Source organism: Seriola aureovittata, chromosome 6 (genome assembly GCF_021018895.1).
Source record: "Seriola aureovittata isolate HTS-2021-v1 ecotype China chromosome 6, ASM2101889v1, whole genome shotgun sequence".
NCBI classification, from domain to species: domain Eukaryota; kingdom Metazoa; phylum Chordata; class Actinopteri; order Carangiformes; family Carangidae; genus Seriola; species Seriola aureovittata.
Window position 1 is genome coordinate 9,797,090 of NC_079369.1, and position 26,226 is coordinate 9,823,315.

The 26,226-nt window shown below is 42.9% G+C and overlaps 1 protein-coding gene across 3 annotated transcripts in view; it reads right to left on the reverse strand.

Annotated features, from left to right (window-relative positions):
- LOC130171119 (zinc finger protein GLIS3) overlaps positions 1 to 26,226 on the reverse strand; it is a 72,545-nt gene that overhangs the window by 20,482 nt on the left and 25,837 nt on the right. For all 3 annotated transcript variants that reach the window (XM_056378961.1, XM_056378960.1, XM_056378962.1), the window contains 3 exons: positions 22,537 to 22,729; positions 19,712 to 21,269; positions 957 to 1,118 (listed from right to left, as the gene is read on the reverse strand). In XM_056378961.1, the coding sequence (XP_056234936.1) occupies positions 957 to 1,118; positions 19,712 to 21,269; positions 22,537 to 22,729 (1,913 nt within the window). The remainder of the gene's footprint in view (positions 1 to 956; positions 1,119 to 19,711; positions 21,270 to 22,536; positions 22,730 to 26,226) is intronic.

Here is a 26,226-nt window from a genome sequence, read left to right on the forward strand (position 1 = left end):
TAAACACAGATTTCATCAACTGATTACATTCATAGACTTTTTAAAACACTCTATTCCTATCCAATATAATGTGCTTGATTTCTATCTACAGTTTAAAGCTGGTTAGTTGTTTACGTTTATTGTCATATAAAAATATCATGAGTAGGTTGTTTAAATTGGAGTAGTGTGATATAAAGCGGAAATTATATTAAAATGCAGAGGAGAAAAGTGAAATGTTTTCTGTAATGGCAGAGGAAACAAATACCTCAACTGTACTTAAGTGTATAATTTGAACAAAACAACTTATTTACTCCGTAGCTAAGTTGGCGTGCGCATGGTGATAAAGTGAGTATTGGTGGGGTTACTGAGACATGACGAGTGGCAGCAAGGTCTGACTCAACCTTTCCTTCCCTCTCCACAGGTCAGAGAAACAGGCGAAGCTCTGTCTGAGCTCACAGCTCCAATCCAAGTCCGTTATGGCCTGAGCTGCGACTCAGCCTAATGGAACTGATCATTTAATGATCTGTGGCATGTCACTGCCAGTGTAGGGAGAGTGAGAATGCCACACTGACTGACAGCAAATTAAAGTCTAACACTGTCAAGACGTGGAAATGGGCACTGAGGCTTGGACGGCAGTGCAGTTTTTCATGTTGGCATAAAAGTGAAGTATGAGCAAAGCTTTATTCAGCGATACACACCCACACATATGCAAAGGGGACAGTCAATGCCAGTTATCCCACGACAATTTTTTCTTTAATTTGCATATAATTTAATCCCTGAATGGATTTTATAGGAAGTAAATGCAGCCTGTATATGAAAAATGTAAACACCTATAGTCTTTAATTTCATGCAGCCACCCTTTCTACTACACTTCGACCACCCAGACTATTTTAACTGCTGGCCCGAGACATGTTAAACATTAATCTACTCTGGTGAAACATTGGGAGGTGAGACAGAGCAGAGACTTAGTTTCTGACCGTGTCCAGGTGAGTGCGCTGATGCTTGGCGCGGTCGCTGGAGTTGCTGAAAGCTTTCTGGCAGCCGGGGTGCTGGCACAGGTACGGCTTCTCTCCTGTGTGGCTCCTCAGGTGGATCTTCAGGTTCTCCAGACGTGAAAACGCTTTGTTACAGCCCTCGAACTGTGGAGGAGGGAACACAGCGCGCGCGCACACACACACACACACACACACACACGTATACAGATGACACAGGAATGCATGTACACACAGATCCCAGGTATGCACAGAACCACACAAGGAAATAAACAAACACCCACATGCATGCGCGCACACACACACAGAAAAAAGAAATCAATCAGTGTAAATCTGGCAAATTCTGGTACAATGTGGGCTCTGTATACGTGTCTGTGTGTGACTCAGAAAGAAGTCCCACTCTTTCCCTCAGTCCCTTGATCACTCGCACAGCTGGAGGAGTTCACTCTACACCACATATTCACTAACTATGGAAAAGTGAGAGATGCTTAAGAACACGGGTGGTATGATCATGAGCATTTTTTCCATGGCTCTTGAATTACGCATTCAATCCAAGGACCTTTGTTTAAAACCACGTCCACTTGAAAGACAGTGGCGTGCTTGACAGTACACCTGCCTCAAGGCTGCTATTTACATTGAAGGGGAAACTGGGAGTGTGCCGTAGAGCAGCGGTTAATGGGCTGTAATGCATAGCATAAGATAAGTGTTCTGCTGTGTATAGTACATTAGACTGACAAGTGACAGTGACTGTAAACAAGCTCGTATCCGACCCAGCTTGGCCCATTTGATCCCAACCACTCAGCCAATGAGCACCACAGATTTGTTAACATGTGAATGATTTATGAGGCTTCTCGTATATCCACTCCTGCTCTTAAGCAGAAAACACGGCTGATTGGTTCATGAGGCTGTCTATGTCAAGACCCCCTGCAGGGGCTGCCGTGTAAAGAGTCACAAAGTGCATGGGTGTACAGTGCTATGGGAGGCTCAATGCTACTTATATCTAACTAATCCCATTTAGGTTTTCGGCAGCACCTTGACATCAGTATACTTGGGAGACGTGACTGTCACAAGGTACAGTAGCGAAAAGAAAACAAGAGATAAAAAGTGGTGGTGGAGATGGAAAGATGAAAAAGCATGTAGCACCACAAAGAGTCAAAGATTGCTGGTGAAGCACGCTAAAATAACTATTAGTCCTTTCTGATCAAAAGGTTCCGGGAACTTTGGAACCAAAGGCACTGAACTCGGGAACTAAAAGTCCCTTTTGCACTTTGAGTTTCCACCACATCTGAATAACTGTAAGGATCAGACGGACGAGATTAATGACAGATGTCAACATCTGAAACACAATTTTCACACCAGGAAACAACAACAACAGAGTAATCCCGTTGATCTTTGTATTTACTGTGGTGTGACTGATATTTGAGTTAGATGTAATGAATGAATGTAAAGGAGACACGCAGAGCTGGAGACGTCTCTAAAGGAGACAATGTGAGTGTTTGATAGTTTAGTTAGTAGTTTAGTTTTTATTGATTTCAGTTTCATCTCTTTTTTTCAAAGCAGGCAGGAAGTCGACACAAAGTCTAATTTTGCTGTTCACATTAATAAACATCAAGAAATGTCCACCCCTGCTTCCAATATCGATACTGGCTATTATTATTAGAAAGTCTATTCCTTCCTTATTTTGTAAATTAAGCTGTACACAAGATGTAGTTGTTTGTAGTGTCTGTGTTTGGCAAATTTGCCCATGAACCATCAGAAAGCACTACCGCCTGGAACAAGGACTTTTTTTGTTCCTGGTCAAAACTTGGATTAACTTTCCCCTGGGAAAGTTCCCGCAGTAAAAACTCCCTAGATTTTAATATTTCAAACTCTTTGTTGATCACATAAAAATTATACACATGGTAACCATTTTATGTTTTTATTTTTCATACATCTTTATTATATATTAGTTAAGGTGCGAGAATTACTGTGGTGAGACTGTTCATACTGTGGCAAAAACATAAAGTAGAGGTTCAAGCACTGAGCAAGGAGGGGAGCAAGGACAGCAATTGGTCTGTTAAAAACAATGGTGCAACTACTCTGACTCTGAAGTTACCCCCTAAAACGCCAGACAGTATCCTCTAGCTTAACAGCTTCACCACTTAAACTAAACCTTACCCAAAACTAATTTCTGTCAAAGAGCTAAACTGACCTTGGTGCAAATAAAACTGTTGCAGAGCCTCTGAGGTCTCTACTGTCCATTGTACCCTGACCTTTAGTGAAGCCTGCTAACAACAGGTCGGGTTACAGCTAAGGAGAGAGTGACACCATTCTTCTAATGGGCCTTCAGCTTCATCTGGGCTCAATGCTCATCCCTGGCCTCCTTCATTCACTCACACAGCACAGGCAGGGCCTTCTATTCACCCAGGCTCCATTTAATATAGGCGAAACCTAAGCCTGTCATGGTAGAGCTGTGTTAGGTGACCAGGCTGATCTGTGTGTGTGTGTGTGTGCGTGTGTGTGTGGCTCAGTAAGAGAGTCTTAATCTGCTCGCTTATAACCACACAGCACACAAGTCCTCATGAAGTTTGTAGGAGCTCTGAGCCGATGAGTTTGGAAACAAAAGCTTCCTCTCATCATGATCAGATCGATGTTTCTTTTATATTTCAGAGTTTTTGAGGTTGATTTTACTGAAAACAACCCTGGGCAAACATAAATGCACAAAAACATAACATGGGGTTTTATACATGCCTCTGACTGAGAATAAAGCTTGACATTTTCTCATCTCGTTCAAGTAGGACTCAGTATTGATGGTGCCAATACAATACCTGAGTTTCAGTACCATAATAATACATTTTCTGATATCTCACTGTGAAAAATATAAACACGTTTCTCTACAATACCGCTTTTTTTCTGAAAAAATATGTGTTTGTCTCAGCACCAAGCAGTAATATAATAACTTCCCCCAAATTAAACTTCAGTCTGAAATGACCAAAGTTATGATTTATAATATCTGATTAAAGAATAAGTAGACATGATCAAGAAAACCTTCAGTACTTGACATTTTCCAATGCTCAAACAGTTCCAAAGCGTTCGATAGCCAGCCGCATGCTCAAGAGTTCAGCATAATTAGTGGCAATCCACTCAGCTATTTTTGGATTAAGGTTACGTGTAGTGTGGTTTAAGTTAAGGCCATTAACTTGTCCCAAAGTGCCCATGACAAATTCATAAAATGTACGCAAGCCAAAATGTCTCACTTCTTCACTAGACAGCAACATAACCTTACATTAAGGAGAATGGGAATGAAATATGAGGAAAAATATCACGTAGGATTCCTCAACGCTAGAAAGACATATAGACTGTCCAGGCTTCAGCATGCAGCCATGGAAAATATCTTTACGATTTCATGTCGCACAATGTTGCACAGAGGGAAACATATTATTCTTGAGTCATGCCAATCAAATGTTTCAGCTGGAAACGAGAGAGGCAGCCAGGGTGGGAAAGTTTAATAAAAATCTCAGTGCAGAGGAACATCCACACTGCCATACCGGTCATGACAGACACAGTCCATGCCGACTGCTGAAATACGGCGCCGAGCATTTGAGTTGGGAAAACAAACACGGCTATTATTGACTTGCCAAAAGTGTGTATTTATGTATAAGGGAATAATCACTCTTTCATTGCTTTCTTTTCTGCAGTACAAATTTGAGACTAAATTATAGTTAGGGGTCCGTGGAGGAAACCGTGTTAATCGTGTAGAGCGTATTATTACTCAGGGAGCGGGACTAGCAGGGAGACAGCTGAGTATGAGGTTTTCCTGCCTGATGGGAAAACCAATAGGCAACGCCACCTCTAGGCATGGACATTACCCAGCAACCCTGCATGAAAAATTTTATGCTACAGTAAGATGTTTCAGCGCGGCCAATCTTCTGGTTAAAATGACTTCTTTCAGTGAGTTCAGTGATTGTCAACTTCACTTTGCGTATTTGGGGCACACGGTGCTGTAAAATACACCAGTACTGCTGGGACTGACGGGGGAGAAAGTGTTTTCACAGTGTTGATGTGGGCAGTATGTGGTCCTACGGCAGTTATACATCCTAGGTCGTGGGTCTTATTCTCGCTAGACTGACGAATGTTACAGATATAATGATGATAAGAGCCAATGAAAATAACAAAAACAAGTTAAAAGGACATATTTCAGTACATCCTCTATATGTTCCATAAGGAGTTGCCTAAAATGTAAACTGTTTAGAAAGTAATGAGCACATAGGTCAAAGTGGTATAAACAGAGAGCCGTGGTGGCTGAGGCTTCTGACACAGGATCGATTTTACCTTTGATATTATCTATGAAAACAGTTTAGATGGCGCTAATCACATTAATTGCTTTAAACGTGTTTAGTTTTCCTCTCTGCAAACCTCCGTCTAAGGTAAACCGACAGATCACCACACGAGGGGAGCGGCACTGGCAGCGTGGAGGGATTTGAGCCCCGTTTGACACCATTTCACTCTTGAATGGGGTGGGGGTTCAGTAGCTCGGTAAACATTGGGGATGACAGCGGGGTCTTGACTTGGTTGAAGGGGGCAAGAGTGGGTTGAAAGGGTGGACAGGCAGCTGATCACAACAGACAGATTATGGGCGCAGCATGCAGGCTGGTGGAGGTGCGTGTCCCGCCTGAGGCCTTCATGGGAAATGACTCCTGACTGGCAGGGAGAAGGCCAAACAGTGTCGAAGCTAAAAGGCAGCAGTGTGCAGCTCTCCTCACATGCGGCGGCTCATTAGCAACCTGCAGGAGCTGCAGATGATGCGAACAAACCAGCCGTTATGGAGGGGTGTTGGGGGAAAATATGGCTGCTGACATGTAGGACAGAAATCTGATTAAAAGCTTTGATGAATGGCATAAGAAGAGAGATGGAGAGAGGAGAGAATCAGAAGTAAGGCAGATGTTCTGCTCTTGGAAAACAATATCTGACTGTTGCTTGCAGCCAAGGTCATCGACTACAGGACTCTTTTTCTTTTCCTCAAGAATAAGTTCCAGGATTTTCTCTCCTGACAGCAGAGCTTTTTCTAGGGTTGCTACAGATGCGAGGGAACCCTTTGATATCTCCCTCAGCACGAAGATATCTCTCAGGCCTCGGGCAGTAATTGTAGATCAGGCCTCTGATTAATGATGGGGAGATGGGATTCAAGTGTTCGGCTGCTAACTAGCATGAAATTCACTATTACTCATGTTCAGAGCCCCCCCCTCCCTCATAAAAGAAAAAAGTACTCAGAGCCTAACAGCCTCAACAGGCTTTCCGCTGTGATTAGTTTTGCCTAATACATCCAGGCTCCTTTACTGCCAAGCCTGACAGACACGATGAAGGGCAAAAAGAGTTTTGGTGGCAAACGGAAACACTGCCAAATAAAACATGTTATAAAGTGCCAATGCTCAAAAGCAGCCTGTATAACTTTATGAGTATGAAAAAAAAGCGGTCGCTGGAATGAGTTGGTTTATCACAAGGTGTCTTTCTCTGCCCTGACCAACGAGGAAAACCACCAACACTTCAGGATCTGTTCGGAGGGGAGGCTGTGGAGCAGAGTGCCCCGGCTGTGGATGGGAGGAACATGTGCATTTAATCTGCCTGCTTCCAAATGCCCTGTGGCAACCACAGCAAAGAGCAGAAAAACGTAAATGGATGAAATTATATCCATATGATTCAACGAGACAGCTAAGGAGAGACAGGTTTCTCATGCGCTTCGTCAGGATACAAAATTAAACACAGCTTGGCTAAAACATTTGCATTACATAGTTTACACATATCATTTCCACTGCGAAGCGGGACCCTTTTAGCAGCCAGCCTCATCTGTTGCGAATAGGGTTTTAATTTGAATCAAAGATAGCAATGAACTTTTTTTTTTTTTTTTTTTGCTTTTTCAGGAGAAAAATGAATTTACAGTAACTTGAGTTGTTTGTGCTTAACACATCTCTTCTCTTCTCCCCTGTGTCCTGGACTTTGCTTAATTTTTGGGAGGCTGTGATTAATGAATAGTGAGATATGAGTACACGCAACAAATTTTTAAAAGCGAGGGAGTGTTGTCCAGATGCGAGTTCAGCCGATAAATTGGTGGGAGGAAGTAGTCATGTAAATGACTAAAGAAATTGTTCTTAACAGCCATTTTGCACTCATGCCTAAATAGTTTGGGGGGCCAGATTAAAAAGTATGTGGATGGCACAACAGGAAGCATTCCTATGATGACTAAATGAGGCTGCTCACATAATGAGCCGGTCCAGCTGTTTTGTTCCTCTCGCAGACTGTTTGCTGGAGATTGAGGAGGAAGTGCCGTGATGGCTCTGAACCCCTGCTCCCGTGGTGGAGGCCTGGCAACAGTGCGAGCCTGGCTGCACAACAACCTGGTGAGGCTTCATGGAAGCACTTAACCTGTTGTGATTCAGAGGCCTTCATTCAAATGTCTACCAGCTCTGCAGCCCTGCATCAGATTAGAGAGCTAAGATGTGATTTCCTCTTAAACCAGGCAGCCCGGGGTTTACCGGTTCACCAGGTTGAGGGAAAAAGGAAAACAGGGTCACATTCTCAAAGAGATGAAGCGGACTGTCAGGGAAAAGGAGATGTCTTGTGTGTTATCATGCAGCATTAGCGGAGAACCATGCCTCCAGCATATTAAATTTTCCTTCTGGGCAAAAGCTCAGGGTGTCAAATCGTTTTCATACAGACATACTTTACACTCAACTGTATGAACAGAGGTTAGCTGTTCAGCTCCCTAAAAGACAGAGTCTGCTTGTAACAAACACTGGATCGTGTTACTGCATCGATTCTTTATAAGTGACAGAGGACAGTGCTTTGCACAGTGATTGCCTCTTTCTCTTCTTCTCAGCTGCCCTAACATCACCCAGAAATATTAACGTATCAGTTTCATCATTGATTAGGAATGACACAGAACTCTACTGTCTAAGTAGAATTCCTATTTCTTCACATGCTGTATATATACGTACACCTTTCCCCTGAAGATTCCTACTGTAGGAAGTCAGCATGGATTAAAGCTAAAGGTTTAGCGAGACTTGGCTGCATCCTGATAGGGGGAAAAAAAACCCCAATGAAAACACATACTATTTGTGTATTCACAACCTAAAACTGTCTTACTGTCACACTTAATAATCTTATTTTATTTTTTTTGCATATGAAATAATTAAATGACAAATTTACTACAGTGTTATGAAGGAGGCAGAACAAGATGCAGATGTATTACCTCACTTACAATTTAACCTTGTGCCACACTTACATGAATCCAACAATACTCAGTTCAGACTTGAGTCGCGTTCGAAGTTCAACGTGAGATTGACGTATAAATTGCCATCTTATTTATGGCAAGAAAAATGGGAACTTTTTATGTTCCAATGCTGACTGACTGAAACATGAAGAAGATTTATGGTACAGTAAGGGTTGGATATGGAATAAATAACCGCTGAATATTTACTGGCTTCGGTCTTCACTTTAGTGAGTAGACATGATCCTGTGACCTCTCACTCAGTGAGAGACTTCCATAAGAGCCATCCCACTTTGTCTTGTGACAGTGTGTTTATTCTCACTAGCAATCCTAACCATTTATAATGGCTAATTAGTGTGCAATACAAACCTTCCAGTGCCACAGCCATTAGTAACCATCAAGGCATTAATTATAAACCCATTCACGAAATCCGAACCCACCACGAAAAAGACAGACTCCGGGTTACACAATGAAAATCCTAAACATGATCTGTGTTCCGAGCCGGCGCCTGGACTGATGTTACTGGCAGTCAATACGGGATCCCGCTCGACGGGCCCATGAGCTACAGCGTCCTCTGACAACCGGGCTTCAATCTGTCCAGCACCTTTCACTCACACCTGCCTCCATTCTCACTCTCGCTTTCTCTGTCCGTCTCTCTCTTCTCTCTTTTACCCCCTTCTGCCAATAAGCTCGTCTCGCTCCAACCCGACAATGGGGTGTTGTATAGCTCAACATGCTCCATGACTCCACTTTATATTGGAGGTATTGTGGCCAATTCAGCAACAGCCAGCAAGGACAATAACTTTATATTTAATTGATCCACTTTATTGCTCTTTTGTTAGACTGTTAGACAAATACTGTACGATCCAATGTGATGATTGGCCTGAGCTGTGAGGTGATATTTTTACTGGATCATCGTCATCATCCATCATTTTCTCTCCCCTCTGTGACTTCTGAGTCGGCCTACAATTTTAACGTTTGTATTTCAGGCATTTATTTGACTTTCTCCTCCACAGCTGCTGTTCTTCTTCATGGAGTCCAAAAGTCTAATAACCTTAAAGCTGCGCTGGGCATCTTTACATGCTGACAACTGTACAATCGCAAGAAAAAAAAGTGTCTCACTCTCTCCTCTTACTTTAACGTGCCTTGTCTGCTTCTGCAGCAACTGCCTTAATCTCCCAGAGTGAAAACTGTCCAAACAAAAAGAAAATGTGCCACACGGCTTGCTCAAAATGCAACATGTCTTGTGATTGCATTCCATTCTGGTCTATTGAGGCCGCTGGTAATGGAGAAATTGGCATCTTTGGTTATTGCCACAGGTCTGGAAAGATGCCTTGGCTCTGGCAACAACTCCTGACATTAACCACTCATGTACTAGAAAGAAAAAAAAACACACACACCACCGAACAGCAGCATCAGTCCAGAAAACCAAAGTGGCCGACACTGCTGGTAGCTGAATTATTGGTGTGACCAGAGAATGTTTCATGCTAACAGACATACCCAACACCACAATTGTATTTTCAGTTAAATGCGAACAGGGACACTCTTGCTGGTTGCATTCCCACTTTGTGATTTCAGCTGACGAAAGAAAGTTTGATATTTAAATCTCGTCTACTGGCTTGAATTCCTGTGTGACAACCTGATATAATGAATACCACGGTTGAAGTCACAGCGTTCCTGCATTGTACAGACTTGTTAGGTAAAGAAATAAAAGCCCTTCTCCCCTTTTGGCAAACCAACCGTTGTCCACACAAGTCAAGAGTTGACACAGCTGTGTAAAGGCTCACGCCTACTGTAGCATACACTGGCGACTCTATAACTCTGACGTGACAACAAATAAACATTACAGAAGCCCAGCGAGTTGCCAAGCCAAATGCCTTGATGCCAGAAGCACTATAGTATTCAGACAGAAAACATGCCAGCAAAATTAAACAATAGGTCAACATGGCATTGTGATCAACACCAGCCCGTGGATTCCAGCAGGGTGAAGGGAAAGAGAGTGCGTTTATGCAACCCTCTGGAGGGGGACCAGACCACAAAGCCTTTTGGGTAAAAAAGCAGCTGCCCAAGAAATGTGGTGCAACTGAGATGCCATGGTGCCCCTTGATTTGTTCACTCCTCGGCTTGCCAAGGTTGTGTTCTTTTTCTGCTCTCTGTGGGTTTCAGGGTCCAGTTTCCAGTTATGTGGATATGGCTGGTTGCAATATATCAGACTGCGCTAGACACTCAGAGTGTCAAGTCCAATCACAGCTCAGCCGTTCTCAGCGAGCACATCACCGTTCATTCACATTTCAATAAATCAATTCACCACATTTCAGTATATAGTTCTCTCTTCATATTCAGTCCACAGCAACATGTCTGTGTCCACTGTCCTATAGGAAAAGACATTTATTTGAGAGTAACACCACTCCCCATTCCAGTGCAATTACGATGGGCTCCACTGGCAAAAATCCTGACGTTCCACTAATCACTGCTACTCTTCGGTAAATGTTTTCATATTTATGGAATATTTCCTTCGTATTTTTTCAACAGACATATGTTTATGTTAACTGCAATATGACTCCCAAGCCTGCTGTTAGCTGACCTCACACAATTTGCCAGTTAGGGTGCAGGCAAATTACAATACAGCATTTTTTCCCAGATACAATATTTATTTCCTTGTGGCCCTTTAAATCATGCATGACTTAATCTAATTGTCTTGGCCTTATTTCTTTGAAAATGAAATTGGCATACTTGTGATACTGATGTTTTGCTGGTTTTGCCCCTGACAAGGATGCATTGCAAGCGAAATGACAGTTGCTACGTGACACAGTTTGACAGATCGCTGTTATTAGAAGCTGAGAGAACAGAGGGAAAAGGAAAAAGGATATTCTTTGACTTAAAGGGCTTCTTACTTCTACTGTAATTCTCCCGAATAACCAAACCATTCTGGTTCTAAACCCTGTATAAACCCTTTTACATCGATGTTAAACTAATTCCAAAGCTGAACAGACTGAATGTGAAACAGATGTTTTTTAGACGTGAACAGAAAGTGAGCAGGCTTCTTTCTGGAGACAGTTAGAGATCATTGGGGTGTAAAACTCTACGGGGGAGAGGTAAATCCCAGCTTAAATATCAGTCCTGTGTAGTGCCAGTTCTGCTGGGTAACATAATCATAAAATACAGTAATAAAAAAGATGAGTGTATCATTGTGTGTATCGTGTCCTTATATGTCCCACCGAGAGGATTTTTGGTCCCGTCTCTCTTTCTCTCTCTAATTTCCGACCTCGCTCTTATTATCAATCATTACAGTAGATGTGGTTTTGGTTAATGTCACTGTTTTGATATATGTGCCATTTAACACCACACTCCATGCCTCGATATTCTACTTGGATCTTTCCACTGGGAGCTCTCTTCATTCTCTTCGTTCTCTCTTGGGCGTTTGAAAACACACTGAAGGTCTTGACAGTGTAAACACACACACACACACACACACGTCTCAGCTTGGAAAGCTCGTTTGACCTGTAACAAACACTTGAGCTGCGTATGCAACGGCTTTGCTAATGCTTCAAATATGCTCTCAAGTCCACATTCAGTGCATACCAAATCACTTGTCATGCATAATGCCTTGTGATGAATTCTGGGCAAAAATGTCTTTTTCGGGATGACATCAGTAGAAGTGAATTGCCTGTCTGGCTCCGTTTCTTTCAACCTTCACTGCGTTTCTCAAACATTCAAATTAAACCCGGCACACTAACCACAGAACACCGCAGTGCATAATTTAAACTTGACACCATAAATGTAAACATGTCTTTCGCTACATAATTTATCCATACTACTCTTAGTGGTTTATTTTGCACGGTAGCAACTCAGTTTCTCATATATATTAGCTGCAGGTCTAGCCTGGGCTGGTGAGGAGCGGTGTGGGTCTGGGCTGGGTGGAGGGATACTGTCGTCCTGGGGCTGTGGTGTGGCCCTGACACAGAAGTGGTCCTGGTGTGTATAAATGTCCTTCTTGTTTGCTTGTTTGGTGGGTGATGTGAAGGCGGTCAGGGGTAGATGTTGCTCTGGACTCAGTTCTATGCAGTGCCCTCTGCCACACTGACAAGTCAGCAAAAAACAAAAACAAACATCTGGGTCCACTAAGAGATTTACCTCTGTTCAACACACACACTCCCGGCATACACAAGCAATTGACCTGTTTGGTGTGTATGTTTGCTGACCGGCTTCTGTGGCACAAATTGTGTGTTGGCACAAAGCGAGGCCAGTGTGTGACGGTGAGGAGCGGGTGAGGAGGGCAGCCTCAGAGCAGAAAGGGCCTGTTATGTCTTTGTCTCGTAAAATGCTACTATGGCTATAATTATCTGTTTGACTGCAGAGAAGAAACAGTTAAGTACGCCTCCACATCGCACATGATCCATGACGGTACACAACCAAAAGGCACTACTATTGAGCTCTAACAACCAGGGAAATTTTTAAGACTCTAGAAGGGAGTCTAAAAAGGTCCATGACCTAAGACAGAAATCCCACGGCTCCTCTGCTGCATGAACCAGTTTTGCATCCCCCCTCCCCCCTCCCCCCTCACGAACATTGACAGAGACACCCGAACACACACACACCCTAGCTTTATCTCTCCCATGTATTAGTAAACTGATCTGGCTCAGCAGAGAGGTTAAACTGATTAAGGTTTTGGATGGGACACAATTATGACACAATCTCTATGCAATGTATAACCAGCCGCAGCCCTGGGTCTTCAGGTTTCCGATACCAGAGCGTGATTAAATGTTGAGGAAATGGGGAAACTCAAAATATTGCATTCCAGACAAATGCAATTAGAGTGTATCACTTGTAGTAAATCCTACATGCTTTGATACCTGGTTATGAAGTTGAAAGGAAGGTAGCTATTTGACCTTTTATAGCTGGAGTCCAACGTAGCGTTTTCAAGAAATGCTTCACTGCTTATATCGTAACACTCATATTGACTGTTAGCTGTACGTCTGAAATACCAACCAGAACAGAGAGGAAAAAAAAGTCCAGCCATCCAAATACGCCATGACGGGCAGGTACTTGTTGTCATCCCAGCCGTGGATATTTTAAACCATGGGCGATGAATTCAAACATGTCAGATCAGTTATTTCAATGAAAGCTGCTGCCTCCTGTTTCCTTCTATGCGTGCACATTATGCGCATGTCCTCTGGCTCTTCCCCAACACAATGATCCCAGCTGAATCTACTAGGCTAAAAGTTAATGAGCAAACATTTTGTGTTGCATCAAACCAGACCTGCAGTATTAGGCAACTTTTGGTACAAGTGGCATGTCCTGAGAAATTATTATGCATACTTTACCGTTCTGTACTAACAGGAAATGATACAAAGTGTGCACGACTGGAGATCCATCAAAACTGTATCCTTGAAATGGCTCTGGCAATTTCTACTTTGGACACTTGACAAAGAGAAAGCTCCCAACATTTAACACTTTACTCAGCTGTGAACAAAGTTCCTCAGTTTCTATTGTGCACAGCTTCGGAGGCACGGTTTTCCATGAACACCACGCTCAGTCAAGTGAATTTATCATGCATACTGATCCTAATTTTGTCACTTGTCCAGTTGAAACATACCAAAATCCTGTTGAATTTAATATGTAATTAGGACACGCTGACATGCTGATGTGTATCTTAAAGACTGAGAAAGAAAAATCAACTGAAACTTTAACACAGCTAAAAATGGTTTTAAATCATGAAATAAAATAAATACTTAAACTTGTTTATTTTTCTTTTCTTTTTACATTTGCCTTCCAGACAAGGCCACTTTTTAATACATGCAAATACTTTTACCAGTCTACTGTTTGAAACGCCATTAAAGACAGACCTCAACCTATGTAGCCATCGAGATAAAATATATTTTAATTAAAGTCTAAATATATTTATAAGTAATTGGATTTAAAAGCAGGACAACCTTTAAAGGAAGTCCTTGAATCAAACTTTGGCAGAATGTGTAACATAAATATTTAATATGTATACAACATGGAACAGCCCACCAGTTTATGGTTTGTATCAAAAGAACAATTAATAATCAATGAACAGCTGTGTGTGTAATGCCAATGATGAAATAAATGGAGCGATATATCAGTTGTTACTTGCAACAGAGTGTTTCAGTGTCTCTGACACTGAGGCGTGTGTTGTGGTTGTGTAGATGCAGGAAGTGTTGAGTATATCAAAGCAGTCCTTAATTCAGATCTAAATGATAGATAGTGGGAGAGAACAGGGGAGTAAAGTTGGGGTGATGTTGGGGGGTTGTGGGGTACTGGATTACATTACTATAAAAGATTGACTGGAAAACCTTTTGGGCCTGACAAGAAGTTGGCCTGGGCTGCTCAACAAGGAAAACAAGCAAGATCCATCCATCCAGGGCTTTCATTCGTATGCCAAAACATCAGTCGCAGAGCCCCTCCGCCAGCTGTTTCATCATACCAGTATCACATATGGACAGTGTTGTGTTACTATTAGCATGACGACTGCACTGCCAAGCAGCGCAGCAGACCTGACAGGAAGACAGAGGATAACCACAGGATGGGATTATGGGTTTGTAGAAAGAAATTAGACTATCAAGCTACCTGATGAACTCATTTGCCTTGGGAATGACTGACAAAGCAAATTCTGAAAATGATTTAATGGGGAGCAGAGGCACGGGACCCTCCCAAAAAGTGTTATATGTTGATCTCCACCAGGTCCTTATTCGGGCCTGATAAGGTCTTTGCATTTGTGCCAATTTAACAGACTTTAGGAGCTCTGTTTCCTAAGCATGCAGTTACTCTTGACATGCTGAATCAATGCCTCTTCTCGCCTATTGACCCTTATTACTGTAAATGAGCTATATACAGACCTCTCCTCTCCCAGTACACTGGAGTGAATGTGTGTGTATGTGTGTCCAGCCTGAGTGTGGATCAGCAGTTGGCCTTGCTGATGCACAATATTTTGTGTTGGTGGTTTGGTTTCCTTGCATGACTTCATTGCTTGGGTCAGTTTGAATGTCTGCATGTTGTTGCTGCTGGGTGCAAAAATATAATAAATAAAATGCTTGTGAGGATCATCTGAAAGTGAACTGAGCTGCAGCGCAGGTAGTTTTGGGAGCCAGTGGTTCAGAAGCTAGACTCAGAAATCGTGGCCTCTAAACTGTCCAAACAGGCCGGAGCGTCAGAGGCCCATACGGGTACAAACACATTAATATCAACGTCACTCGCCGCCCGCACCCTGTGCCCAGACAGCTCCAGTTTCAGGCGACATTCAGAGGAAAAGTCAGGTCATGTGCTGAACCTCAGTTTTAATTAGCTAATGGCACTCCCTGTTTCATCTCCTGCATCTGAGCTGATTGCTCACAAAAGACTCCATTTACCCCTGAAAATACACGCCATCTTGGCACTGGCTGGCGCTCAACGTCTCAGCGTCTGCTGCCGAGGGATTTTGCCACTCTCTTCCAAAAATCAGTCTAGTAAATCTAAATATATATGTTTGCTGGTTTCACACCAGTGGAAAAAGAGGAAATTCCATGATCTACGCTTTTTTTCCAGCAGGCCTCAACATCCAACTTTCCTTCAACAAGTGGTTTGACTGAGTGTGTCAGTGAGTGAGTGTGTGTGTGTTTTGGTGTTTGTCTGTACGTGTGCACATGTCTATGTGTTTGGACGGGGCCCCATTAAGCAGCTAATGCTGGCTGAGTTTTATCATTGTGAAATGGGCGGGTGGCTCTCTGTGCTCCAAGACAACATGAAACTAAAATATGTGAATTTACCCTTTTATGGAGGAATTTTGTTTTGTTTTTAAATAATTTGTCAATTACATCACCTTAGTGTTATGAATTCTGGGACAAAAAATAATAATGTAATACTGTAAATTACTATGGGCATGCTGCACAATGAAAACATGTTTATCTCTCTACTTAATGACATATAAATCACCACAGGGATTGCTTTACTTTACTCACACGGAACGTAATAAGCATGCTTTAATAAATTTGACCAGGTGCCAGGTGCAAAAATAAAATTTTAATTGAAGCCTTGATATTATATCCAAGCCAAAACTGTCATAATAAAACATTACCTTTGCCATTTACAGCACATAATGCTCCCCAACTTGTGCTTTAGTTGGGATTTCTAAAAATACTGATTTTCCGAAAGATTCTTACTATGAAATTTTGCATATAAATACAGTGGCATAACAAAACCACTGAATCATTTTTCATGCCTCAAACCACTGACTGCACACTTCATCCCACAACAACGTAACCTCCTCTAATACCATTTAAAGCGTACTTTTGTTCTGAAAGTCTTACTTTACGGGTGAGTTTTTCTCCAACATCTGACCAAAACTGCTACTGCCAAACAAACTAAATAAAGTGCACAATGCTGTACTCCTGCCTGAAGACAGTCTATGCCATGTAAACCGTCTGTCCTTTCCACACAGACAGCCGCGATGGTTTGGGAGGATATTTTCTGACCTTCATGGCTCACAGTGCAGCCTTCAGACACTTCAAATCCGCTGGGCCAGGCTCTGACAAAGCAGAACAATATCAAAGTCTAGGACCATGTCAGGGCTACTCCTGCTGGATATATTTTTAATATTTATGCAGACACAGGGAAAAAATGTAATAAACTAAAACAACAAGTGAATTAGGCATGAAACACAACAGGATATTGCAGAGAGATTATGTTGTTTCCTTTTCACCCGTGTGTCCATCATAGCTTGCCTGCCCCTACACAACAGCCCAGGGCCCGCTTTAATTGGAGGGGAGAGGAAACTAAACATATTTTCTAAAAGGCAGCAGAACTTTTAAGAGCCACAATATATGGAAGGAAGTGACTTTTTTTTTTTCTTTAACGAAGAAGTTCTGAAAATATTAGCCAGGTACTGAACGTGACAGGCCCATGCAGGGGTCAGGGTACAACTTATGCGTTGTGATAATGACTTTTTCCTGCCAAGACGCAGCATGAAGCAAATGCTGTGCAGCTGTACAGTAAATACATCTCTCTCTCTCTCTCTCTCTCACATATATATATATATATATATATACATGGAGAGAAAGACAGAGAGAAAGAGATATGTGTTATGTTTGGATGTGAGGAGAAGCCTGCTTCATAAGTGCCCGCTGGAATCTGCTGCTGGAAAGATAATAAAGGGATTAGCTCTGGTTTTTCTAGGGCATTTGGTCCTAAAACAGAATGTCTCATCTGTTTCCTCTATATGAATTGCTGAAATTCTTGAATGCCTTTGTCTATTGCATGAACACAACAAACACAAGAGGTATCAGTGCTACTGGCCAAAAAGCACACAAGGTCAGACAAAAAAAAAAAAAAAGGAAAAGGACTCAACTAAAATACATGAGCATGCACGCTCTTTCAGATACACACAGAGACACTAGGTTCCCTATAAGTACAGAGTACTTAGTTAAATCCGTATAGACTACATACAAACACAAACACACTTACAAACACACACAGGGAGCGTGTTTATTTTCTCTGGCCCTCCAGGTTTATCTGCTGAAGTCTCAGATCAACATACATTCAATCCCTGCTGATTAGATGTGTTGATTCAAGCTTGAAAACATTTCACATTTCTGTTTATGTTCTGTCGGAAAAGCGCGAGTGTTACAACCAAACATACTGTACATGGAATCAATACTTCCTATTGTGAGAGTCAATGGAAACAATATCCCCATTTTCACATTGCTGCATGGCTGCAAATATGTATGTGTGTGTGTGGTTGCGTGTGTGTATGTGTGTGTGTGCTTGAAATAAGGGTGATCATAAGGTTAGGGTGTGTAGCAGAGTTTCACAGTGCCTCATGTCCGCAGACAGAGTCCAGTGTTTCATCCACACTGAGCTGAATTGTTCTAGCGCTCACATATGGCAAACATCTCCAAAAACACACACACACACACACACACACACACACACACACACCTTCACAGTGATACATTTATGCATAAACCTATACGCATACAAACATGTGCCAACCAAATGTAGTTGCAGTCCTAAATGGTGTAAAGACACAACCGCACAATGCTCCAAAGAGCAACAACAACAACAACAAGTCGAATGAGCCTTTAATGCAACACAACTGAAGCAGAATTAGCAGTTGAGGCACGTACAATGCAGCAAATTACTTCCAAATTTTTAGTTCACGCTGAGTCAAGGAAGCAGAAATGCTAATACCCTGGAGTGACGCAAAGCAAGAGAACAGCAGCAACAGTTGAGTTAGTGTCTTTTTGGCTTCACTTGGCGTTCAGCTCAGATGTGCATTAACAACTTTCAGAATCATTCAGAGCCACCATGAATTTCTTAGTCAACACAACACAAAAGTGCCATAAAATACAACTTCCTATTAAAAGATGCTCGCTTCAGCTAATTTTACAAGCCACTGTTATACAAGTTATTTAGAAAAATAAACAAGACGTGAAAAAAAAAAAAAAGAATCAGGTCTTGAGATAAAGCAGGTGTTGTAACAATATTGCAGACTCAGTTTTTTCAATAATTAGGATTTGGATGGGTTCCTGAACTTGAAGAGGACCACTTCTGACAGGGGCTTTGGGTGAAGCCGTGAATTGAGCAAGACTAGCGAATGTTACCGACCATCCCTCTGCGGCTCCCTTCTCCAGACTACTACATTTCTCCTCATGTTTGGCTTGGATATGGAGCCAATTCACTTAATACTTGTGGGACAGCTAAACATTTAAAGCTCCCATTTAAATGGATCAAGTGTAGGCATTGTTTGGTTATGTTAACCATATGTGTTGGCTTTTCATGATCTGAATCCCTTCTCAAAAAACAGAGTGCTCGTGAAAATAAACATGGCTTTGCCCTACACAAATTGTGGACTAATTGTGTATTTGGACTAAATCATTCTTAAGGTTGGAGGGCTTTTTCCATTTGCTAAGGGACGCGGGGAATGACAGCTTGACATTGATTAGTGTGTTGACTTGTGGAATTGGAGCCTTACCTGTAAAGAATACAACCACAAATCTATTTATACTACCGAGGTAGTGCTTCCCTTACAGCAGCTCACATCTTCAGTGAAGAAAAAAACAACTTTTTTTACATGCTCCACTAAAAATACAGGAATTACAATCATAACTGTTTCTCAACCAAAACAAAATAAAAGTTTCTGTTGAAAAGTAATCAGCAATGAAGCAAGTCCAGGCTGGCTTTTGGACACAGTGTACATGTATCTTGTGGAGGAAAAATCATCTACAGGGACTGTATTACTTTGTGAAATATGTTCTTGTGTTTAATTCAAACAAAAAAACATTTTTAACAGATGATTGTAATTATGGGACAAAATACACTCATGATAAGCCAATAAATACAACCTAATACTTTCAAAAAGAGAGAAAAATTAGTAAAAGTAAGAAGGCGAACTATGAGGGGATTTTCAGCAATACTGAATGTATGTGTTGTGAATAGAACTGACCACTAATGTCTGTTTTTCTGGGGCTGGTAAATGTTTTAGTGGTTTGTGATGACTCACCATACATTTGTTAGGTTTCTCTCCGGAGTGGACCCTCATGTGAATGAGCAGCTTGTAGCGCGCGTTGAAGGGCTTGTAGCGGCGAATGCAGCCGGCCCAGAAACAGGTGAAGTCCTCACCTTTGCGCTGGTCGATGTGGACTTTCTCAATATGCCTCACAAGCTCCTCCTGCTGCTCATACGCAGCACTGCAATCAATCCAGCGACAGACCTGCTTATCACCCAGTGCTCCTCCAACAGCTTCTTCCTGCTCGGGGGCTGTGTGGGACCCAGGAGGGCCTCCAGAGGTCTGTTTGTGTCCCAGGGAAGAGGCTGGTGCTGTTTGCTGGCTCTGGTGGTGCAGCAGGCCCCCAGGGCTGGGCCCCACGTATTGGTGGAGGTGGTAGGGCGGAGGCATGGCAGGTCGAGGGGGGTGGTGAGGGTGACGAAGGTGCCCACTGCGACCACTCAAGTGATGGTGATGATGATGATGGTAGTGGTGCTGATAGAGTTCGTCTTCACTGGGAGAGAAGTCATCGAGGGGCTCCTGCTTGAGGGCAGCCCCCGATCTTTGGCCCCTGTCCAGGAGAGCCCCAGCATCAGGCCCCGAATGCAGCGTCCCAGACATTAGCGCCCCACTCATCAGTAGCCCCAACCCGTCCGAGCCTCCTCCTCCCCCTCCTCCTCCTCCTCCCCCCACTCCTCCCCCGGCTGTTCCTCCAGCCCCACGCCCCTGCAGCATGGAGCCCTGCTCCTCACACAGCCCCTGACCCTGCTCCGGCTCCACTGATGACACTGAAGAGGAGGACGAGGAGGAGGAAAGGGACAGCAGGCAGGTGGCAGGTGAGGACAGCTGACAGCTCTCCTGTACCGTGGCTTGCTGGGGGCTGCCGTGAGGTGGGGGCCTTTGGAGGGTTTCCCGCGAGCAGGAGTTAGAGGGTGGGGACGTAGAAGAGGAGGAGGAAGAGGAGGAGAAGCCGGCACTGCTGGTGTGGCTGGGTGAGAGGTTAGTGCGGAACCCGTTGACGCAGGCCACCATCGACATCTGGGAGGAGGAGCAGATGATGGCGGTGATATTGATCTCCTCGGAAGCAGCGCCAGTAGCTGATGGGGAACCTGTGGCAGCAATGCTGCCGGTGCCAGCAGCGGCGGAGGACTGCGAGGCCAGGGACAGGCAGCGTTTCTTCAGACTGCTAGCACTGAGCAGCCGCGCTGAATGATGGGAGCCAGTTGGGGACAAAGCCAGCGGGGAGGAGCCATCTTCATTATTAAACGGTTGCACTGCGTCCCTTGACACAGCGCGACCTACACCGCCCGCTGTACATACGCCACTACCGCTGCTAATGTGCGGAGCTCCAACTGTCTCGTCCCTTCGCACCCCCAAAACGTGGCCCGCTCTACAGTTCTGAAACCCGGCCTGAGATGTGCTATGGACCCCAGACCCTGTGCTGGAGGTCTTATAGCCCATTGAGTTCTCCTGTTTGATTATGTAAGGCAGAGAGGAGCGAGTCCCGCTGGCACTGCCGCAGCCCAGGCCAGAGGAGGCCCCCAACAGGGTCCTCTGGAAGGCAGAGGAGGATCTGTAAGGAGAAAAACACAGAGAGAGGAATATGAGCGCTTTTAGCTCACAGACTGATGACAGATACAGTCTAGTTCATCCTTCCCACCAGCAGCACCGTCAGAGTTTACCCATTTCTCCCTCCTCCTCCAATCTTTCACTCAGTTCAAATAACATTCATGCCATCCTAAATGAGTCCCACTGACCTAAAATATTTCATTCCTCGTAAGGGGCCATATGGAACAAACATTAACATTGGGCAGACCGTGTTATGGATTCGGTGACATAAGGTGATGTTGGACACCAGGTAACATCCACTGCTGGTGATCCAAAACGTTTTTATGAATAAATGAAACAGGATCTTTTAGTAGTGAGAGGATATGAATGGGCATTTATGACTAAGAATAGAGAGGGGGAGGGATAGATGGCTACCGAGACAGAGAGGCCACTGGCTAGTGTGTCCATCTGACGGGCTTTGATGACACAAAGGGGTTAAACCCAACCCAACATTGGGGATAAATAGGGAGTCACCTGTTTTGGTGGCATAATTGCAGTCTATGAAGGGTCACCGTTTACAATACTGTGTATTATGGTGGGAATCTTTTCCCTGCTGAATGGGGAACCCAGGTCAGATTTCTCCATGCGTTGCTGTGATCTCCTACATAATCATTCCTGTCAGTTGGCTCATTATGGATTTTGTCCAAAGCCCCTGAGTGATGTGAGAAGAGCTCTCTTTTCTCCGGGGCTGTCTCATGAAGGAATCGTCTTTGTCCCTTCCCCTGAGCACGTCGGGGGAAAAACGGAGCTAACGCTAACTTGGGCTGGAGAAAGCCACTGGCAGACCCCCCCCCCCCCCCTTCTATTCAGGAACACCATTTCCTGTTTGGCTGTGGGGAAAATATTGAGAGACAATATGAGAGGAGCGAATGTTTGTCCAGACGCACTTTCAGTTGGATGACTGAGGATCGAGGGAAAGAAAAGAGAAGGGGAAAGAAGACCCCACAACACAGAAATACACTGGGAATTCTTTCTGACTTGACCAACAGTAGTCAAAGATTTCACAACAGAGGAATCGCATTAGTTTAACATAAACGCTGTACTTTGGACCCCATCCAGTGTGTTTTATGGGACTGGGTAAAGCTTTCAAGCTACATACAGTATGTGTACATCTGATTCACAATAGCACAGATAATGAAAAACACATTGTAGCTTCATAATGTTAGTAATACTATACCAAACAGGAGACATTCAAAACTGAAACAGGGACAGAAATAACAGTGACACTTTACCTGTGGTCTTGGTGAGGGCCGTCCTGCAGGAGGAGGTCGGGGGTAGGTCTGTCGCAGTGGAGGCTCTGGAGGTAGAGCCCCCCTGAATGACCCCCCACCGGCAGTGGCAGGCTCTGCCCACATCGCATCAGGGTGCCCTCAGCGTCACCCAGCTCGGCGTCTACATCTTTCTCTGAGCAGTAGGCACCATTCACTGGAAAAGGACCAGAAGAGTGTTAGCAAACTGGCCACATTACAAAGGATCAGAATGTAATTGATATAGTATTTGCAAAGGAGAACGGTGCATCCTTGATATGTGCCCATATCAGTATTGCTTTAGCTAGCAGAGCTGTGACCCAGTGTCACTTTCAAATTAAAAGCTGGCTAAGCAAATTGCACTCAGTGATCTACTGACAGCCTTGGAAGAATAATCAGTTTACAATGGGATCCATGACATCAGTGACATGTTGAAATCCTATTAGATTAGAAATATTCTCTTGAGGAATAATTGTTGGCTGCCACAACTGTAGTATCCAGTGATATATGGAGAGCTCTTTGGCAAAGTCTGATTGGTGACAGCAAGAATAACGCTGGAGAGATTTATTGCTAAATATTATTGCTGGAGTAGTGAAGGAACTTTAAAAAAAAAAAAAAAAAAAAGGCGATGTGTCCATTTTGGAAAAATAAACTTACTCAAATAAATATGTCAGGGAGGACCAGCCATTAAAAGTGTAACCATTGTATTAAACAAGAAATTAAATGACATACTTCCCCTTTAAATTTACCACCATTTGCTTTCATTTTATGTCATCAATCATTTTGGGAAAACAATGCAGTGACCTCATGAATTGATTTAATTCATTTCTCATTTTATTTACTTAATTAGCAAGTTACTAATTGATGGGGGGAAAATCAGCAGTTGAAGGGTGGTGTAAACTTGCTTTAGATTCTTGATGATGTTTCACCTCTCACTCAAAAGGCTTCTTCAGTAAGTTAAGGTTGGATGTAGATCCATGTACTGAGGTGGAGGAATTTTTCTTTTTCTATCAACTATATTGTGTTTTACTCTTTATGGCACCAAGCATATTATTTAAACTTTACTTGTTTTCAAGCTGAATTTTTATCATTCCAATCTGAATATTTAATTAGAAATAGACGCTTTATGAATGTGACCAAAAATATAACAAAAGTAGGAAGGAGAAAGATGAAAGGGAGAGACGAGAGGTCTCGTGTATGAGGAAATATTTGTGAAGGGAAAGCCGATATCCCCACACACGCATGTGTAGGTGGCCACGCGCCCCCTGTTCCAACTTTCCTAACTCAATTTCTCAAATTCAATTTTCTCCTAACGATGTTATTGACAATGTTATCACACACCATGAGCTATTATTAATAAACTCACCCAAACACCATGTATGTGAGGGAGAACACAGAAAGGTACCCGCAAAGAAAATTAACTAGATGTGAAAATAGTCAGAGAAACTTTCAGCAAATATAAGGATTTGGGCTAAAGATGAAAAAGCAAAAAAGCAAAAAAGATTAACAAAGGAGAAAGAAAGATATTACAACATGAGTAACAGATGGAGAGGGAGGATAAACAGGACAAGCAGGAAAGGAAGTGTTTTGGAATATAGGAAAAAGGTTACAAGAATGAACAAAAGACAAGAGAAAACAAGGGAACTTTGTGAGCCATGTTATCCTCAGCTTAAGGAACATCTATTCACATATCCCTCCTACAGCTGATGTATCCACAGCCTCCTCTGCATGTGTTGTGTTGCGGGTCACAGCGGAAACACAAAGTAGAGAAAAGGCAAAGCGAGCAATGCAAACAGTCCAGTATCGCCAGGGGACCCAAAGGAACTACGCTGGTTTCACTCAAAGCCGTTAACAGGAGGCAAGATGTCTATCAACTCTGGTCTGTTCTCAAGCAATACAAATTGTTTTGTTTATCAAATTCTGGATTGTTCTGGGGGGTTTTTTTTGCTTGTTTGTTTGTTTGATTCCCTTTTTCACAATTTGCTGGCTGGGCATCGCCACCAATTAGCATTTACAACTATGTTTCTGTATGAAGGTTTCAAGGCCCCCTGATGTGGAGCCAAGTGTTTCCCTGCCTTAAGTCAGGAGTAATTCAATCAGGATGGCCAGAAGTGACATGAAGATGACTTCACATCATCAGAGATCTCTTAATTAGGCCTTGACTGCCCATGTGCATGCACACAAAAGCACAAACAACCAAATAAAAACACTGTCATCATAAAGCACAGGATGGACTGGCAGTCGGTCAATGAAACCTTGAATGAATGCACATGCTTTCTCTCACACACATATCAGAGTCACCACCATATCAAACGCAGACCCACACCAAGCAGCCCGCTAAATCAAACTCAAATTATGAGAAAATGCTCTTAAAAAGCGTATTGCTCTGTTCCACAGCACAGACTGTACAGGGTGGATTTTTGCCAGGAAAAGTTCACCATGTAAATGAGTAAAAAACACAGAGAGAAGAGAGAGATGATCCCAGAAGTCTGATTACCTGTCTGCAAAAGCTTTGACTGAAACAAGCTCTTAAAGCAACCATTGTTGTTTTTTTGCTTTTTAAATATCCACTTCAAATATCTAAATGTGTCTTCACTGCCAGAAATGATTGAATGGGGTTTGCCCTGAGCTTGGTTTTATAGAAAACTACACCTAGTATTAGGGCTCGCTATCAAAACTCGTCCAAACTGAGTCCAAACAACCAATTAAAAAACTGTCAGCTACTGAAAGCTGGCAGCAAAAACCTGGTCAGATTTACAATCTTGCAGAAGTTTAAAAAGGGTTTATTGAAAAACATGTTTATATTTCACAGATATGGTATTTATGAAAGTCAAAAGTTGTATCAGCATTAGTATCAGAAAGTTTCTACTTAGCATCATTACTATTACCAACATACATGTGCTCTTAGTGAACATGAGAAGAGGGGAGAGGGGATTTTGATTAATTTTGGGGCCATGAGTAGGTTTGGAAATGTGACAGCCATGCTCTGAATTGTGCAAGACTTGCACACACACACTTGACATTTCAAATTTTTTGGCCACTTGGAGGCAGAAGAAGCATTGCTGACATATCATTACCTGTTAAATTGATATTGGAAACTTGTAACCAAAACATTTGCCTATTTACACATCCAGCAGACACGTAGTAAATTTAGTATTCAGAGTCATGTTAGTGTCCACCTTATGACTGGTGAGTCCAATCTTTATTTCTTCTTTAGCTCTGTTTTACTCTCCACCAGTTCCTAGGGGAAATATCTGGCTCCTTTTAATGATCCACTTTGTTCACAAGCTAGTTGCTAACTTTGTCTGCTGCCGTTTGAAGTTGGACAGGTGGTGTATAGTTTTTTTTCTAGAATATTTTTCTGCTTTCTGTCGAAATCCTCTTTAGAACGGAGGTGAACTGTCACCTGCGAGCACCTCCTTTAACATACAAATAGCTGTGATCCACTGTTAATGTAGAAAATATTTGGATTAGCTGCTTTAAACACAATCTTGCCCTGTCTGCCTAAGTCACAAACCAGGAGCAGAACAGATAGAATAGCTCTCTGTGCGAAACAGGCGAAACAACCTACAGCAGCTTTAAAGTTCCATTTGTTTGTAAGATGTTTTTTTTTTTTTTCTTGTTATGTTCTTTCAGGGGAACTTACGAATACATCTGGATTTCTAACCTCCTGCC